Source organism: Chroicocephalus ridibundus, chromosome Z (genome assembly GCF_963924245.1).
Source record: "Chroicocephalus ridibundus chromosome Z, bChrRid1.1, whole genome shotgun sequence".
In the NCBI taxonomy this organism is placed as follows: domain Eukaryota; kingdom Metazoa; phylum Chordata; class Aves; order Charadriiformes; family Laridae; genus Chroicocephalus; species Chroicocephalus ridibundus.
In genome coordinates, this window is record NC_086316.1 from 23,179,620 (window position 1) to 23,200,238 (window position 20,619).

A 20,619-nucleotide genomic window follows, 5' to 3' on the forward strand; every position below is an offset into this window, starting at 1 on the left:
AGGTTTGAAGTAAAGACAGAAAGCTGTTCCACATCCCAAATTAATGCCCTAGAGACCAGCTTATACAGCTGGTCTGTCTCTAGGTCAGTGGAAATTTAATTATTCGCACAAATGCTAGAAAAAGGGGTAAAAAAGAGAAAAAAAAAAAAGAAAAAAAGAAAAAACCGAACAGGGACAAAGAAAGGAAAAAAAGACATTTTCACTCTTTCAAACTATAAGGAAGATCATCTCTCCTATTCTTCCCTTATTTTAGACTGTAGTGACAGGGAGGGAAGAGGAGTTACTGACAAATTTGTTATATTATCTTAAGAAAAACAGCATAAATGATAGAACTAGCTTTCAGATATATAACTGAGCAAGCACACTTTTTTTTTTTACCACAGCAGCTAATGCCAAGCACTGTTTTAAACAGCTGGTATAAAGGACTATAATTTCATTTCAATTTAGGTAGCACAGCCATTTTCATTTTACACTGCAATGCAAGGATTAAATGTATCTGAAAAATTTGTGCTTCTTTCAAGTCTTGTAACTAGTGACAGTGCTTCAGAACACAAGCAAATTTTTCTTCTTACAGTGAACATACAGGTCACAAGCCACATGCTGGCGGAAAAGGAAGTTCAGTTCAAAGTATTCTTAATTGCTATATTCATCAGATTACCACATTATAAAAAATAAAGATCAGTGATAAAGGAACAGCAGGTCTGTGATATGAAGATCGGAAAGCAAGGAGATGGGCATACAAATGTTGTTTAGTATTTAGAATACGCCTACCCTGTACAGGAGTACTTACAGAGACCACCGATTTCTGAGCCGCATTATCTAAGGTACCAAAAGCAGCCTGATTTTGCTGGCTGTTAGCAAAAAAACGCAGGATTTGTCAGCTTAGAAAGAACACCACAGTAATGCAGCTATAATGCTTGTGAAATTCTGTGTTGTTCAGTGTCACAGATCACAAGAATGCAGCTGTGTACGTACCTTCCTACTGATCAAAATCCATCTAAATTCCAGCTGAGCCTAGTGTTTCCCCTTGGACAGGTGGCTCTGAAGGCCTACACCTAGCCAATAAACACCAGATGGACAGATCTGGGTGAAATTATTAAGTATGAATTCAGGCTTTGGGAGAGGCTGGAGAACTTGTGGTCTGATTTTAAAATTCACTTTTCCTTTGGGGAGGTTAAACATTGTAACTGTAGTAAACCCCAAAATTTTTAAACTTACCTTAAAACACTGAAAACCTCCAGTCTCTCCCATGTTTTCAAAAGCTGAACAATACTTGCTTTGTCAAACTACGTCAGCAGACTGGTCTTCCTGCTGCTAAGTACAGCAGTGCTAACATAGTAGTGCTTATCATGACACACCAGAAAGAGAAGCTATGAAAAATGGACACTGTTTCTAAAAAACTGTTTTGAAATATTTCCATTTTCAAAATTTAAAAAAGAATAATAAAAAAAAATTCTTCACTAAGTAGATTTGATAGTTTTCCCTTACACAGCCTGCAAAAGGACTTCTGTGGGAATCTAAAAGCACACAAAACTTGTTAAGCAACTACCAGTCCACGACACAAAAGGCAGTAAAAGAAACACTGATGAGCACAGGCATAGAGCTTGCAATACCTTCATATTAGATGCCTCGGTTTCCAGTTTTGTTAGGTGATTTGAGTTATCCTCTAGCTCTTGCCGAAGATTGGAGTTCTCCATCTTTAATGCCTCAACTTGCTTCAACAACTGATCATATGAAGCTGCGGCCATCCTGGGCTACCCTCAGCCCTAAAAAAAGTAAGAGAAAACATTAAATTTAAACATTTTAGAAAAAAAAAATTGTCTAACCATAAAATTATCTCTCTGTCCTTCCCATTTACCATTCAACTTTTTAAACATCTAATTTAAATCCATTACACCAAACTATTAATGCCTAGAACTAACGTCAGTTCAAAGACTTTTTTTGGTGGGCTTCCATTTGATACACATGATTAAGCAAAGGGAAGAAATTCATTAACAATTGCATTAGGTATTAGGGTAAGACAAAATACATGAAAGAAAATCATAGCATCAGAAAAAGCATCCTTACTTCAGCATTTCAATTCTAACATTGAGAAACTATGCAGATAATAGACTATATTTAACCATTTTTGGATAGATAACAAGCACTGTCAACCATACCTAAAAGATGCTGACTGCCTACATATTTTATGAAACAAAAGATAGTCACAGATGTTCAAAATTCCTAGGAAGAGCACAAACTGAAGGAAATGTTGTATGAAAGGCAAACAGTAAATACTGAGGACTTTTAAAAGGCAACATCAAATGTAGTAGTAATCAAGCGTTTTGTAAGAATACCCTCCCAGGCATAAAGATTAAAAATTTCAACACAAGAAAGGTCATATTGCATGGTAAAATAAAAAGATAAAAGGCTATTCTTGATATCTAGATATCCCATATTATTTTGGGTAATATAACACAGTCCTCGAATGCCATCACAATTGTTCAGGTATTACAATGGAGAAAGAAACAAATAGTCCAATTTAAATTAAGAAATTCAACTTGTTTCCCACTTTCCAAACCAAAAATCATCAGTTGTTCATCTAGCAACGTGAGTTAACTAAAACACGGCTAACCGTGTTTGAAGCTGTTTACAGTTGAAGCTATGAATTTGCTATTCATCAGCCATTCAAGGGAATATAAGGAAGCCTAGCACTTCATATGTGTACAAGTTACCCTTCCAAAGTCATTGCGGGAATTTCCTAAGTATGCGGCCTGTAACTCAAAGGGAAGAAAAAAAAAAAAAAACAACTTACTTATGGGCCAACATTCCCTTTCACCTTTACTGCAGCACTTTGGAAAAGATGAAACAATTAAAAGCTCTTATTTAGCACTTTCTGTGTATCCTCTCACTAGGCCTTTGACCTTACTGCTTGTGTAACTCCTTATGTAATCAACTTTGCTCTTCCAAATCTTAATTAAACTATCCATCCCACTAAAAAATAGGAAAAATTATTCAAAAAGGTTTTAGTTCCCCAATACAAATTTTGAGAACTGTGTTCAATCTTTCTACATTTAAACTCAACAAAATGTAAAGAAAATACACCATTGAAGACAGGAACAATAACAAAAGCTGTAGTGCATTTGACACGGCTAGCTTATTTCCTTTTCAAGAAGCAAGTCTGCATGGCCTAAGCACCTGTCATCATCAAAGACAGGAGAAGGAAGCAGCCTGCCACTTACGGAATTATGATTTCCATGATGTTACCAATAAGCTGAAGACAAAAAATCCCTAACAAGTTTCTGTTTCAAAATTTGGTCATGCTTTACTGGAGACCTCATTTTTAGAGAAATTAAGGCAATCTGAATCAGCTGCTCTGTTCTGTGAGTTCTGTGCTTTCATCACTGGGCTGCTTCACCTAAAAGGTGGAGAGCTGTCACAGAGAGTTGTAACAAAACAAAACAAAACAAAAAGATCAAAAAGGGCAGACTGCTTCTGTTCCATTTCATGTATGGCTGGATTTTTTTTAGAAAGTAACCGCTTCTATTCTTATTAATAAAACTAACAGCTGTAGTTCACATTTCTTTTCAGAACATGCACTACATGGACAATTCCACACAAGCCCAAGGAAAGGCAGACGGAAGTGAAAACAATTTTACATTATCTGTCACAAATTAGTATTGTGTTGTAATATTGGTAGAATCTGTTTGTTTCAACAAGTATACCACACATTTATTAATTTACTTCTAATTTACAGAAACTAATGCGTGCCATGTATTTGACATGCATTTTGATTCTAGCTAGAATCTCTTTTTATCCCATCATTTTAATTAACGATCAGTATGAAAGAACAGGTAGTGATAAAAAAAAGTAATAAAGGTTTCCCATTTTCTGTCCACACTCAGGAATTCTCATGCGCAGATTTGGAACGAAAAACAATTAGCCACATTAACAAGATGCATACACACAACAAAGAAAATGGAGAAAACTGAACAAGGGGGAGGAGCTACAGTAGAAAGACAGCAACTGCACAGCTCTGATATTTCAAATGCAAAATAAGCTGAAGTGTGCTTATGTTAAATGAGTAAGGATCCATTTTCTGAAGGGGAGGTTTGGTTTGACTTCCCTCCCTCCTGATCTAAGTTCCTAAGCTTTCCTTTGTGTATTTCATTTTCATAACATGGAAGTAGGACACCACCGCTAAGAGACAGCATTCTGCCTCACACTAGGAGTCGCTTCCCGGTTTATTCAAATGTCAAAACTTTACTCTGTGGATTTTCAGATAAAAAAAACAACATTTGAGTTAGCTGATTACCACAAGCTGGGTAATCCAAAACATCTTCATTTTTATGTTAAACAGATGCCCAAATGGGCAATAAGCGACACCACCCCAGGCAGAAACTCACTCCTGCCGGTTTGGCATCCGGAGGAGCGGGGCTGCCTGACTGCAGCTCTGCCAGCCGCGGAGCCACCGGCCGGAATCGCAGCAATGCCTGGCAGCTGCTCTCCGCTACCAGGGCATTCACATCGACACCTCAGAATTTGGCAACAATTTTAAAGAGAACCTCTTAGGGGGGGGTTAAGAAAAAAAAAAAAACAAACCCTACATCCTACCTTGGGAGCATGGCGAGGTTTGGTCAAAGTGTGCTTGCAGTCAGTACATCCGCACTGAAAACCGGACCGAAGGCAGCCAGTCTCACGTTAGCAATACGCTGTGAGCCACCTAAGCATCTGCTTCTACTAGCAATGCTGCCACGCCACCGGCTGAGGCTTCTGGACTTCTTGGGGGAACGCAGATGCATACCTACATCCCTGGCCCTCCAAGATAATTCTCCTTTTTCCTGCCTGTGAAGGAAGGACTACTATTTAAGTCAAAGTAAAGCACTTTTTAGTAAATATAATAAAAAAGTATAGTACTTTTTAGAAATAATGGGTCTCACCAACCCCAGCTGCACCAAGGTGTTTGACACGGTGCCACATAACCAGCCACGGCTGTAACAGAGATCAGCAGGAAAACTGTACGTGGTAAGGAGCAGCTCAAAGACAAGATGACACCGGGCAGTGCTGCAAGCCAAATTGCTGGGATGGAGGCTGGCTGTTAGCAAAGTTCCCCCAAAAGTAGTCTGTGACAGGTATTTTTAAATGTTTCATTATTGACCTTGGCACAAGAAGTGGCATCAAAACTTCCTCCCATAAATTCAAGAGGGTTCACAAGGCCAGAGGACTACGTGCCATACACGAGGAGTTCGACGGACTGAGAAATGCAGCAGTAGAAACAGGGTGGAATTAAATGAGTATGACAACGTAAGGTCACTCGTGTAGGAATCTCGCCACCTGGAAGCAGCGAGTGGTGAGAAGCAACTGCAGGGCCCCCCGGCACTGCCAACACCAGACCGGCACAAAGAAAGGAAACACCATCGCCGGAATTATCAAGTCATTTTATAAAGACTCGAGTAAGAAAAGTGAACATACGTGGGCGCAGAGAAAGATACTAAGTGATCAGGGGACTAGAGGGTCTCTCATACGAGAAGAGGCTTGACGAGCAAGCTTTTGCTGCCTCAGCAACAAAGGCTGGAACAACACAGATACACTTTGTTATTAGGGAGGGGAAAACACTCAAGAGAGAGAACAATATTTATGTTAAAACACAATACTGACACCGAACAAATGGGTATAAATTGGTCATTTATCAACACAGGCTTGCAGCATCCATTAGAAGTTGTAAATTCAGCAACATCCTTGCCTAGCTCACCGCACAGGAAGGAACTGGACTTAGGGCTTCAGAAATCCAATACCATATTCCTAAACTTCAATACAGAAGAATACTGTATTTATTTTCATTATGTCCAAGATATTTGTATCTTTTTCTCCTGAAATAATAAAATGCCAAAGCATTTCACAAAGGACAGCATTATTGAACTTTAAAATGGGGGAAACAGACACAGGTAATGCATGACCACAAAGCAGCTTAGGCTTCCTGACACTGAACACCGTGACACCTCCCAGGCACTTAGCTTGTAGAGTGAAATCGCAAGGCTCCATTACACACAAGCTGTTCTACGTATATTGAGCTAACACCTTAAAAATTAAAATCTGCCTCTCTTCTGCAAACAGTTTTTTACCAATAGCCTCAAACTAGACACATCAGATCAGAGTTCGGGTCCCAAAACTAATCCTTGGATTTACGCTCCAAATTATTTGAGTACAAAAAAATTACTTAAAAATTTTTTTAAACATAGAATTAGTGGCGTCAATAGAAACTGATTGTATCGATGTACCCCCTTCTTGTAATTTCTCAGTGGGCAGAACACTTGCCTTGGGGAAGGAGACAAACTCTAGACCCTCTCTTGGCCAGACATTGTTCACAGCCGCGTATCACCTCACGATTACTTCACAGCAGAAGTAACCAGTAACCAGTCAAAAGGAAAGCATGGAAAAGTTTACACGTCCCAGTAGCCTGAAGCCGTACCACCACACATACACACACAAACATATTCAAGATTACCAGGGCCAGAATTGGTTGAATCTAGAATAAATGACTCTTCTCCCCACCTCTTCTGTATGAAACCACTAGAGTGGGGGGGACTGGAGAGGAAGGGAAGAGGAACAGCTCTGGCCTCCAACACCCATTTCACATTTTACCCAGTCCCAGGGAAAACGCATGATGCATGCAACAGAACCCACCTTTGTAAAGTTCACTACAGTGCTTCAGTCAAGCTCCCTTTTTCACTCTAACTGCGTTTCCTTTTCGCAGAGCGGTCACCATTCAAAGGGAGGAATGGCGATACCCCTTTCTTGAGATTTACTCCAAGAAATAACCCTCTTGGAATACAGAAACTTTGAAATTTAATTCCCTCATTATAAGAAGTGCCCAAAAGGTAGGTCTCCTACTTCTCTGACCCATATTTCTCATCATTAAGAGGTTTCTTCTCCATCTCCTATCAAAGTAAGGTGAAATGACAACAAGAAATTTCACGCTTTACTGAATCAGCACTTTGCATGAATATACACATCAAAGAAGAATTTCAAGCTGGATATAACTCCTTTACACACTAAAATCAAAATTAATGAGAAGCCTAAATTTATGCAAACATACTGTTAAGATTTAGATATGCATTTTTGTACATTAACAGAACTATACCAGTAACAACTGCCGAGAAATCAGGAATTTAGATGCACTCTTTTTTATCTCAAATCCCAAAAGAAAAAAGGAAAAAAACTGCAATCTTCTCTGAAAACTCAATTTTTTTTATTTATCAGAGCCTTTTTCTTTTAAATCAATAAGCATACATACCCAACATGCCCTAAAGAGGTCCTACTTAAGAACTCCAACAATTTGCAATATATTAATTAAATCTTCTTATGAAAATATTTCAGGCTTCCATTACTATCTTCTTTTCACCCATAAAAGCCATCATTGTTACTAGAGCATCCTATTTTTAAGAAACAACTTTTTTTGAACAAATTAGTCTTAGTCTTTTCAGAACAGAGGCTAAGAATAATCTAAGATATAAAACCATATGTTTTTTCAACAACAGAGACCTGGCACTGTCTATATGTAAAGCTAGATAACGTTTTTAGATAACTACAACCTATTTGTTTCATTTTTAGAACTCTTCAATGGAATAACTATTCTGTCACCCACATTAACTGCCTGAGGGTGATTATTATTTTGGAGTTTTGTTAGCAAATAAGTTGTACGGCTACTTCAGACATCAAACTCAGTGAAGAAAAGGCAAAACTAGTTTCTTCAATAAGGCTCAATCCAAAAAACACCAATGTCAATTAATGCCCCTGTTCATGTAATTGATTTTGGATTACAAACTTCATTGACAGTAGTAAATCAGATGTTCAACTCTCCAATAATCAAACAGAATTTAGCATTCTACCACCACCACCAGTAAGCAGATGCGCTCCTGCACTCTGTAACTGAAGATTTTTCACAATGGAGTTTATCTTCTTAATATAACAACTTGTAATCGTTGAATCTAATCTTCATCAATATCTAGATTATATTATCTAAAATATAATTCTAGAATTGGTTATGAATATCTAGACTACTGAGGCTGGAAAGGACCATCAACTCTGATTTCTTTCTACATGCACAAATTTTACCCAACTCTTTAGTGTTGAGCCCAATACCTTGTCCTTATTATTCTTTACCATTCTGTCAATTCATTCCCATGTGACTAATGGGGAATTGTTGTCTCAAGGGCATAACACACTGAATTCAGGGAGAAAAACAGTCATACCGTCATGAGATTTTTCCAATTAGTTTAGCTTAAATACATTTAAAAACAGGGGTTTTTTTGCAGCAGTAGGTCTAGGGGTTCTGACTTGGAAGGGGTCAGTGCTCGGGCAGGGCGGACTGCCCCTGTGCCTGCCCCCAGCTGTCCTCCCTACCCATCTCCGCAAGGTTCCCACCCAGGGAGGAGGCAAGGGCTCAGCTGCTCAAGCGGCAGCTGCCTCAACCACTGCAGATTACTGCATGACTACCAAGGTAATCTGAAATAGGTGCTGGTTTTACTAGGCTGGGCCATTAACCACAATGGTGTGGCAGCTGTTAACACGGCTATTTCCAAAAGAGGGGCAAGGTTGACAGACAGGGGACAAAAATCCATCACAGCTGCTCTAAGGTAAGCCAGCCCCACTGACTAACGTCAGCCTTAAATGGACCATTTTCATACAGCTACCTTTATCAGTACACTCATGAGAATAAAGCGAGGGGTTTTTTTGGCCTTTCTTATTTTGAACGTACCAACCCATGTCAATTTGCATTAATTCAATTTCTCTGTTGACTGAATCCCGCATCATACTTTCCATTATTTTGTTTGAAGCTTGTCTTCAGGTTTAATGGTTTATATGTAAATATCCTTCTGCTTGTCCTTTTTCGACTCTGGTAAAATAGCAGCACTCCAAGTGCTGTGTTTAGGAACTTACCAAAAGTGAGTATCAGTAGGCCAGGGACTGTCTTACCCACTTCAGTTTGGGGCAAGCTTTCCAGGCTTGCCGATTTAAAAATGTTTATCCTTCATAGGCATTGTTTAATACACTCCTTTCCTACTCACTGAAAAATACGCCATCGACCCGAGATCGTAAAAGCCTGTTATACTGATTCTTTCCAGACAGAGAAGAAAAATTATATTTCTGCCTTCCGCAGCATCACACTGACCTATGCTATTTCCACCTAGTGATATGCCTATGCTTTATTAAAATGGCTTTTGTTGCCAGCATATTTAATCCTCCTATCCCGACCTGCATTTAAGAACGAACCCCAAAACTTCTAGTCAGTAGCAGCTAGAAAGCAGCCTGTTTTGTTTGTTTTTTCCTCATCTGGGCTATGTGGGCACACAAATACAACGAGGAGTCTGAAAGTCCTATAAAGCTTTGGGTGTGGTTGGTTAAAGAGAATTAAGAAAATAGTCATTCTATACTGAATGAGAATTGCCTGTGAGTGGAACAGCAGATCTGGTACCTTCTGTTCATGTTCCCATTTGGTCGGCATTAGCACGCTCGGGTCATCAGAGAGATGCAGGAAGGAGCAGAAAACAGCCATCACAGAAAACCGTTCTCCATCAGCTTGTTTTAGCAACAAGGGCTTTGACATGAGAAAGTGAACTGCAAATCACATAACGCTACTCCTTTTAATAAATTTGCAAAAGCGGACATTCAAAAAAATTCACAACAAATTACACCAAATGGTAATCTCTAGATTAGGTACCCTCTGAATTCCTGGGTATTTCATCTGTGTAGAAAAAAAACAAGGGCCAGATGAAAAGCCATTACTGTTACCGGTTATCCTAATAAAACGTGTGAACAGGTTAGTCCCTTTAAAAGGAAGCCACATGATTTTCTCTAAACATCAGCTGCATCGAGAGGATTTTCTTCTTAGTTTTTCTATCCACTTCCTGCATGATGGTTATCCTTGTGGACAGCTGACTAAAACACTGAAGTGTTCCTATACCTGAGCTTCCTAAATCCTTTCGACTGGGGGGGGGGGGGGGGGGAGGTATGGTAGAGAGGTTTTTTGGTTTTGTTCTTACATAAATGAATTCATAAATTGGCAAGAGCTTTCAATCCACTGTTATATTTTGGGATACCTCCGTAAGTTCAATACTTGGCCTGTATTCATCACCCATAAGCAGACGCATCATCTGTTGTTCCTAATCAAAACATAACTTGGCTGATGAAGGTTTGAAACAAGAAGTGATCCATGTTCTCCGCATTCCTTAAAAGACCAGGAGGAGAAGGAAAGAGAAGATGATGGTCTGAAGTCTTGGGCTGCCTTCCTCATTACAGGTCACGTATGATGGGGGTCAAGCATGTGTGTGTGACAAACAGAAATGACCCCATGTTCTAAAGAATGCTAACAATCAAAAACACATTCCTATTAATACAAAAAAACTGAAATCCATAAGTCATATATTTCAGGCTATGAACAGTCAAGTTCAGCTTTTATTACACTGCCAAGAAAAAAGCCCCACTTCTTCCTTTATAATTCTGGGTTGGGAAGTTCCTTAGCTGGTTAGTCATGCTGCATTCAGAATACGACTGTGAAAATACGAAACATGATTTGCATTTAAATACTATATTGAACACAAAGTAGTCCAGACATCATTTGAATCATAACTTATATTGGACCAGGGATGATTCACAAGCCTGAACACTCATTCTTCATGATGATCATCTTTGCTATTCGTCGCTAATTGTGTATGCCCTCACTGCTTATGACTTGTTCCTGTTTACTTTCATATTTCACATAATCTTTCAGGGATTCAATTCTAGAAAAGTTTAAGCTATTAAAGAGTCTGAAACAGGTCTTCATTTTCCTATTTTAACTGAAAACACAAATTAAACCCCAAACCCCAAACATTAAATAAATCAGCTTTAATTTAAAAAAAAAAAGAAAAATTACTATTTTATAATTAAGAAATATTTCCCCATACTGGGTGACCTATCAGGGTCATCTTCAGGGTTCCCTTCAGCACTTTTATGGAACAGTAGACCACTTGTCTTGCAGCATCTGTTCACACAGGTCCCGCACGAATTTTGGAAAACCACCAGTGGAGATTTGTCCTTCACTGACAGTAACGTACGGTCACAGCGTGTCATTAGTAGTATAGCCTATTTTAAATAGGGTTTCATTACATTGATGAAGAAATAAATTAATCACATTTCATCAACATAAACATATTACCACCTGAATTAAGACACATATTGATATCTAACTAAGAATTTAGAGACCAAAGTAACCCATGCGCATTTCCAATTTATGCTGTATTACTCCATGCTGATGATATACTAACAGTGCACTATGACAACACACATCAGAACATTTATCATAACTGAATATTCTAGACAAATGTTTTGGCAAGTATCATGATAGCATTTGAGGGACGATGTTTAGGAAAGTCCACGCTTGTAAATAATTCACAGCATTATATTTAAAAGTGATCTTTTATTCAAGCTGCCATTTTTAAGAATGTGACTACAGCTTCTTACAGGAACAACTCCGCTTGTTACACAAAGCAATACTGATTCTTTTTAAGACTTAAAAAGGTACAGGAAGAAGCATCACCATAATAATCATCATAATCACACTGTGCTTCTGTCACCCTCCTTCCTTTCAGAAAAAAGTAGTGAAAGCACCTCTGCATCTATTGTATCTTCTAATATTTAAGGAACTGTAACGAACATACAAAACGTTACAGGAGAAACATCTAGTATCACCAATTTACCTTTTGAAACCAATTATTCCAAATGGTAAGTCTTCAGCTGATGTTTTAAAATTTAACATCATCCAAAGCCTCTCTCACTGACAGACAGGAAATCTATGATTCTAAAAACAACCGTATATACAGAAAATGTTTTGAGGACATGTTGACTAAAAAGCAGAAATTTAAGCTCAGTGAGTTGGACTTGTCTTCATCAAACCTTTTTTGTGCATCATTGTATTTAACAGAACTGAGAAGGGGAAAAAAAAAATTTTAACAGTTACTTTGAGTCTCCTGAAAAATACAGAAGAGTCTGGTTCCAGCAACCTACTTTCAGTACATATGCTTACACGCATTTTCAAAGAACTGTAATTTTGACAAAATATTCATAAATCTATTACCTGCATTAGAAGTAACAGAAAAATTAACTAAATAATGAAAAGAGCGTAGAAAGAACAGTAAGGAGCTCTTTCAACAGATCAAACAGCAGAGCACGGAGGTATTTAAAAACTGAAATTGATCTATATTGTATTATTCATGTATGCACAGTAATTTACTGGAAAGACTTCCACGCAAACTAAGAAGCTGTATGTTTCTTGCTACGCCTTTAAAAGGCATCTTTCAGCATATGACTATCCAAATCAAGTCAAAACCAGGCTGCAGCGATCCCTTGCAGAAAACCCTACCAAATGAAAAATGCTCCTTACAGGTCATAGCCGGGGTCCTCCATGTAAGTCAACGGGAAGAATTTTAAACCTTGACCCAAGCAACGAATAGGGTGAAATAATTTGGCAGCACACGTCGTCCTCCAAAAATCGCTGCACATTTTTGCAAAAGCAAGGAGCGTTCTGCTGGCAATGACCTAATTACTAGAATAAAAGCTGCGTATCTGACAAAGGGGAAGAAAGGACCCACTGCCTCATACATAATTTATTAAGATTTCCCACAGCATTCAGGTTAAGTCGCGGACCCGGGCATCTCTTTGTGATGTTAAATAAATTTGTAAGAAGTCAGCGGATCCCCGGGCGCACCGAAGGCGCTCCCGGCCCGGCTCGCCGCCGCCCGGCCTCCCTCCTTCCCTCCCTCCTCCCGTCCCCCCGCCACTCGCCCTTCCCGGCGAGGGGACGCGCTGCGGCAGCGGCGGCACCGCCGCACCCCCCGCCACTAACAAAGCCGGGCCGGTGCCACCGGCGGGCACCTCCTCCCGCACGGCCGCCACCGGGCTCCGCCAAGGCTTTGTGCCCCTCGCCCGGCGGAGCGGGCTGGGGCTCGGTCCCGCCCGCCGGGGCTCCACGCCGCGCCCGTCCCCGCGGCCGCGGGGCTTTTCTCCCCTCCGCGCCTGCAGCCCCGTTTTTTTGGATTTTTTTTTTTTTCTTTTTTTAGCCACAAAAGCCGCTTTCTTCTCCCACACCGGCAGCGCCGCCGCCTCCCTGTCACAGCCGCAGGGAGCCGCCCCTCCTCGCCCGCCGCCCGGGTGCGGGGCGGCCCCGGGGAGCCGCCGCCGCCGCCGCACTCACCCCATGGCCGCGGCCGCCGCGCCTCCATCCCGCCGCCAGCGCCCGGCCCGGCCCGGCCCCGCCCGCGCCCACCGGCTGCGCCAGCGCCGCGGCCAATACTGCCCCGCCGGTCACGTGCCGCCTGGCGCAGCCAATGGGGCGGCGCGACCCGGAGGATGAGCCCGCCCCCCACTCCTCCACCCCCCCACCCCCTCCCCGGCTCCCCCGCGAGCGAACAGCTGCGACCCCGCCCCGCCCCCGGCGGACGGGCCACCGCCACCGGCACCCCCACCGGCACCGCCACCGGCGCCCTCCGGCAGCCAAGCGCGGCAGGCGGGGCCGGGGGCTGGCAAGGCGGGGAGCGGGGCACGCCGCCGCCCGGTGGCTAACGGGAGGGACGCACGGCGAGCTGCAGCGCCGCTGCCTGCAGGGCTGCCGTCCCTCGCCGCGGGACAGGGCTGCGGCCCTCCCCAGCCGCGCACACCACGGGGTTACCACCTACAGCGCACCCATGACGTAAAATAGAGAATTAGGGTTTTCTGTTAAGGCAGGCAGGGTGACGTGCCAGCCGCCCGGCGGGTTGTGAACCCCCGAGAAGGCAGGCAGGACCTTCGCGCAGAAGCAGCCCCATGCTGCTGCTCTATGCTGGAGCATCACCATGGGCAAGGGACTGAAGGCGCTCTGCAGAAATGAGCTCACCGGCAGCCGCATGGCGTCAGTCACCACGATGACCATGCCCTTCTCCTTCCCATCAAACCACACGAGGACTAAGCACCATGTGAGACTCCCATCTTTTGCATTTATATAAAGCGAAATACTTTGCTTTTATACAGCAATGAAAGGAAGTTCTGCGTGCGCTAGAATTAATGCCAATACAGGTCATCTAGTTTTTAAAGAAATACATAGAGACACTGCCTATTAAAATGGCAACAATATGCATAACCTTCAAGGGTATCTCATATCTCAGACTTACTTGCAGTTCAGTGAAATACTGTTTTCACATGCTTTTCAGATATGAAGTTTTCACTACTACTTGGTAGTTTAATAACAGATCAAATATGTATACACTTAAGCTATACCAAACAGAATGGTAAGTACCAGTTTAGTGATGGGTTGGAAGAAAAAATCCATAAGACAGATGAATAAACAAATCAATTCATGAAACTATTTCAGAATCTCTTCCCCAAACTGACCTCTCTCCCAGGACAAGGATTTAAGAAGACTTAAAACCCCATAACAGCACACTACTGAATACAGCAGACAGCAGAAAGTAAGCTGTATTTCAGCCATTTGAGTTCACAGCCAGTATTTTAACTTAAAAAAAAAAGTTATATAGGTAACAAGTACTATGGCGATGTTGTTTAAAAAAATAATCAAGCTATAATATAAGAGGCAGATATGTAGAAACAGCACAATATTAAGTCTTTTTAATTCTCTAGAAGAAGTATTCAAGAATAAATCTATGGGCAGCGCAGTCCACCTCAACAGAACACTGTGTTAGAGAAGACATCTGGAAAAGTGCAACGGTTTCTCAGCTAGAGCAAGTGAATGCCCTTCCCTGTGGCCCTTCACATAAATTATGGAATTATATGCTTATACAAGTGGACATAAGGATAGATAGCTCATTAAAAACATGTAACCTTACATGCCTGAGGAAGTTTCATTCCTCCTATAATCACTTCTTTGATTTGTATGAAACATGCGGGCTCGTGATACCTCGTGGTTGGGACCAGAAGAAATTAAAGCCATTACAGGCCTGTGTACGCATGAGAGTAATTGCACCACAGATACTTAAATACTACTATAGTTTCAGCTCTTTTCTCACGGCTCTTTTTTCTAGTCATAGAAGGCAATACTCCACACTCAGGAAAGATGTGCTTTACCAGATAACCTTTCATCAAATATCTTCATGATTAAGGAGATGTGTAACATTAAGTCATCTGCTACTTTCAGCATAGTATCACACAAAATCCTCTTTGACTTCATCAGTATGGCTAACCATAGGGGTCATGTCACTTAAGCTGTCACAGTAAACCATTTTAAATAAAAGCTAAGTGGGCCGCTACTCAAGGGTAAGTGTTTCAGGCTACCTGATTTTTTGCTACAAAGCTTCTATTAATTACAGCAATAGTTGACATCCCTCTGGTTCTTGATCTACTCAATTTCATTTCAGAGACTGATTTCATACTCCTTCAGCTGTAACAAATGATCACATTACTCTTCGGAGGTTTAAAGTTTAGAACCTAGCTAGGCATTAGATCTAAGGCCATCTTTATATCTTACTCATAAACGCCACTGTTCCTCCCCTCGCAAAAGCAAAGCAAACTGTTCACAGTTCTTATTGTGCAGCTCTCTCCATCCTAAAATTATTTACATTAGCATAAGTGTATACTCAAGTAAGTATAGACATAGCTCAACACCTACATTATCAGTTGGCAAGTTGTTGCAATATGAGTGGTGTCTTAGATACCAATCAGGTTGGTCCAGTAATGGTTTTAAATCATGTTCAGAAGTTGCATGTGCACCACAGTCTGGAATGACTACTTCCAGTGTGCAAAAACACCACCAGAGAACCAATGCCAAGGAAAATGCCAGAGGAACTGAAATCCTATATACTTTAAAGCTAAATTGGATACTTCTAAGTGAAGAACTAAGCTTGAGAAATACAGTTAATTTTCCAGAATCCAAAATGGGATTATCAAAGGCTACATAACGTATTTCATTTGTTTACATACATCATACTGCATTTTCTGCAACTCTGAAAAACTAACTATAGTTCTCGCTCTGTGAAAAGATTCTTTTTAGTCCTTGTACTGGTTAGTCCTTTCTTAGCCTGGTCATCACACACCACCTAAGGTGGAGTAAATTCAGTGCTGAACAGCAATGTTAGATTCACTGCTCTACAGCCTGAAGTCCTGTATTTATTTACGGAACAAGCAGAGCATAAGCAGCAGCACAAATTCTCTAATACGTTCTGCCAAAATGACAGCTGAATGGGAAGCAGAAAGCTTTCCCTTCCTTGCTCATAGTAATGCCCAGTCTGTTATGATTTCATAAAAATCGTAGCTTATGTTTTGTGTCTGTGTCACATGCACTTGCCTCTGAAGCAAAATCTAGTATTAAGTGAAATTCAGTTTAATAAAAAGCATGTTATTAGTAGTAAGATGACCTTTCTCACACTGTATCTTCCAGTGGTATGAAAACATTGGTATACAGCCAAACAGGTGAATAGTACTTTGACACATACCCTTACTTTCTTTCAAAACTGCTTTCTGTGTGCAGTACTGGATTCTGCTCATAGAACTGATACCAATGGAACAGTATTTCAACAAAAAAGGTCAGGCTCTCAGGAAAAAATAAAACACAGAAAGGAATTGTACAGAGAAAAGTCTTATTTAGACTAAGCTTATTTTTGGTTACTTATTTTCTATCTGGCAGAAGGTACAAGATGGCTTTTTCATTCACTGAAAGATACCATTACCAAGACAGACCTAGCAATACCTGCTCCATATTACACACACAAAAAAACCCCTTTAAAATCTATTAAAAGAATGAAATCTCTGCATGTAAGCTATCAAATCCCAGGGACACAAAATTTTAGTATTGAAAAATATCAGCTCAGTTTCAGTATTCAAAATACAATTACTTCCCTTTTTTTGGACAAGATCCCTGCAGTCTACCCAGCACAGCAATCTCAAACAGCCAAATGGGAATTTGGCTCCAGAAAAGGAACTGGCAATCTTTTCATAGAATATTTTATGCAATCCATGCACTAAGTATTTCCCAACTTCTTTCTGCATTTAAAAAATCCAGTTTGAGACCACATAAAACTGTCATAACCCTGCTAAATAGAATCGCTGAGCAGCTTAAGATACATGTTTTTAAAAACAAGAAGTACATTCCCCAAAATATTTGCTCCATAAAAAAATCAAGACTATTACAACAGAATATGCAAGAGGTTTTCTGTTTTTAGATAACTGGCTCATAAATGGGACAGTTCTCTGTGCCTTCACAACCTCACCTTCTGCAGCAGTAAGTGATCGATATTTCATTATTAGTCACTGTTACGTGCAGAGTACTACCTACCTCCAAGACTCTGGGCAGTAAGTGGGTTGGATAATGAGTTAAATTCTCTCTCTGTTGCCAGGCATTATGGTTGGTATTACTCGCAAAAGTGAAACGTAATGTTGCTGACTTAAGAGAACTTGCTGTCAGAACTTCACTTACTAATGTAAGTTTTACACATTGACTTACACCAGGCTGCGTCTTTTAGAAAGGTGGTATAAACAGATTTTATTAACAAAATAAACTAAAACATTTCACATCTGTTTTACATAGATGCAAATTTCATCTTAACACAGGACTTGGTAAAGTCTTTTAGCAGCTGCTATAACCAAAGATTGTCTCCTGCTTTTCAACTTTATTTTAGAAGTCGATGAAGCTGAACATGCTCTCTGCTTCTCATTTCCTTCAAAATGGTGAAGTTGCTTTCATGTCTCTCCCTACCACACACAGACTGTGTATTGTTCCCTCTGAGCCTTGTCCTTATCATGTGACTAGGATCAAGGTAGTTTGTATATACACACATTGGGAATACTCATAACCTGCTCCCATCAGCATTAATATCCGTGTTTTGAACATGAAAAGCTGTATCCCTACTTTGTCCATCAGGATTCTCTCAGAAATATTGCATATTATTTCCTCATACAGACGGCCTCCAACTACAAGCATTAGAAAGATCATCAGAAAAAGAGGTTTCCTGAGGATAAAAAAAATAAGGGATCGCCTTTCTCATGCAGATGCATAAAGAACAGAAAAGAGAACTCCACCACTGTTCCTAATGCATCATCCAGAACACGTTGCACTCAATTCTGACACCAGTCCTACAAAAATAAATAGGAAATTTCTACTGAGAATAGAGAACCTGAAATCAAGTTGTTCTTTCAGGATTTTCTGTTATACTAATGTACTAAAATTCCACCTTTTTTTTTTTCCTTCTTCCAGACAGCTGTGCTCCAAGTTCCTGAACTTGACAAGATTTTTCCACAAGCAATGAAATTATCTGTCTTTCATGGGGGTTGATTAACTACTGGAAAGTCACATAACATAAGCCAAGTAGAAAAATGCATGCTGTTTAATTATTTCATTAAAAAGTCAGAGGTACAGAAAGTAAGAAAGTATCACCTGCTCTTTAAATCCTTTACTATCTAATGCTCTCTGTTGTTTGCCGATTCCTCAGTTTTGTCCTTAAGTACTGTGCTCTCTGCAGTATCTCTCACTCATGCTTTCTTCCTTGTCACTAAGTTTTTCCATCTGCATGCAGGTTTCTTAAAGAAATGAAGATTCAAGGAGAAGGACTGCTTCCTTACTTACATCTGTTAGACACAGTATGGAGTCATGGCCAAATCTGTAGTACTAGTCATGAATGTTCTAAAAACAGTACAATAATAACGAAGAGTTTGCATAGCAAACCATTACTCCAGTTAACTTCACCATCCATTTACCCATTCTTCTCTCTCAGCTACATAATAAAGCCCACCTGACATAACTCTGTGCCACATTACCTATGGTTTCCTCATCCTCTAATTAAGAACATCACAGTATCTTGGTATCATATCACTTTGTTTCTTCTGCTGCAGCTCTTTCAGGCTTGTTAGGTAGTTTACTGTATCTGTGTATTGTAATTACCACTTCTTACTTCAGCCGTGCCTTGTGTTTTCTTTCTCTTCTAACCAGCTGCATATTATATGTTCAGCATTCCTTTTATTTACCTTTCTTTTCCACTATGGCAAAGCACGACAGTTGCTAGGCCTCATTTCTAAGGGACTTTAAAGTACAAGTCTTTATCAGAAATATTTCTGTTCAAATATCAACAAACTGAGTTGTTACTTAATCTGGGCCTCACTTGTAGGACATCAGGAGGCAGCAAGTCAGAGCAATGTTGGGCAGTACCTCAGGTGAAAGGCAACAGAGAAGTTCAATACATACATACATAAGCTCTTGCTTTCCCCAACTAACTGCAGATATCTTCACCTTACCCAATATTAACATTGTGCACTGATTTTCACAGAGATTTTTGGTTTTTAAATGGAAAAACAATCCTATCCAAAAATCTCCATTGCAACAACGTAAAAGGAAGATAAAAAAGCTGAAAAGGCAGAAAATAGGAATGGATGGTGCTCATTCAGCCCACTAAAGAGGTGGACTTTTACAGAAATCTGGAAAGCTGGTTTTAAAGATGTGAGCTAGAAAACTTATTATTTGTCTCTAATTTGCAGAAAGTGAGTTCACATTGACCAGATAAACTAAAGAGTTGACTTTTTCAAGTGTAGCTTAGTTTACTCAAATGATTCGTGCATGTGCCTACCCACTCATTCCAAACCTCCATCAAACTAAGGGCTTATTCAGCACTTTGGGAAACCTGTAATTGCACCTTCTAACCCATCTTTAATTCCATTTCAGTGATTTGTTAACGGTCTTGAAGGCTGAACATCTTCCATGTAAAAGCCCTTGTCTAGTGTACCTCAGGGATTCTCTGGCGAATTTTTTTTCAGAGGAAAAGTTCTTCCTAGACAACTTTGTTCAGTACTACAGATATCTCCACTTTTCCCCAACTGGGCCATAGAGTAAAAAAATATCACATGTTTAGAGAAAGATCAAAAATTTGATGTTTTCCAATGTTTCTTGGAGAGTGACAGGCTCTGTATCTGCCTGGTCTCCATCAGTGCTATCTTTTGTAATCAAAGCACTCCGTCTTCGAATACTTCGTCCTTAACTGTCACATAGCTCTTGGCTCTGATGCACCTTTTTACCCAGGGCTGCATATCCATCAGCTGCTCAGAAACTGATTAAGGGTCAGGACCAGTTGAAGAAACTGAGCACATACCTATAATACTTACAGTGGCCTGAGTTACAAGACAAAGCCCTATTTTGCTTGTTCTTCATATTTAGCATCAGCCGTAAGAAGATGCAGTGTTCACATTTGCACATGACAAATCGATGACTGCACATGCAAATGGATGATCAGTTTCATGTTACATTGTGGCTGACAGAAGTCACTGCTAAAAAAATGGATGCTACACAGTTATATACACTTTATAGTGAACCCAGGAGCATCCCAGAACTCCACACCACTCTGACAAATGGAAGCTCTATCACTTCAATGGAATATTTACCTTTTTCTTCACAATCTTCCTTTCAGTCTTCCCTTTGTTTGGTTTGAACCAGATGTTCTCAATGCAAGAGTTGATTTCTTGTAAGCATTCTGACATTTTAGCAGTAATAAGTCAGTTAAAATCTATTTAGCTACAGGTCATCAACATGTTTTTTTTTGTCCATGATATTGAAAAGGAGGGAAGGGCAATTTTTGTAGAATCCTGTAAGCAAAGACCTTTTATGAAAAGGTATGTTAACTATCACCATTGTCAAAG

The 20,619-nt window shown here is 40.3% G+C and overlaps 1 protein-coding gene across 6 annotated transcripts in view; it reads right to left on the minus strand.

The window, feature by feature from the left end:
* APC (APC regulator of WNT signaling pathway) overlaps window positions 1–20,619 on the minus strand; it is a 99,342-nt gene that overhangs the window by 64,455 nt on the left and 14,268 nt on the right. For 5 of the 6 annotated variants that reach the window (XM_063321456.1, XM_063321454.1, XM_063321457.1 and 2 more), the window contains exon 2: window positions 1,614–1,766. In XM_063321456.1, coding sequence (XP_063177526.1) covers window positions 1,614–1,748 — 135 coding nt within the window. In that variant the 5' untranslated portion in view covers window positions 1,749–1,766. Of the gene's footprint in view, window positions 1–1,613; window positions 1,767–13,210; window positions 13,313–20,619 lie in introns of those variants that run through there. The other variant, XM_063321452.1, reaches the window with a different exon arrangement.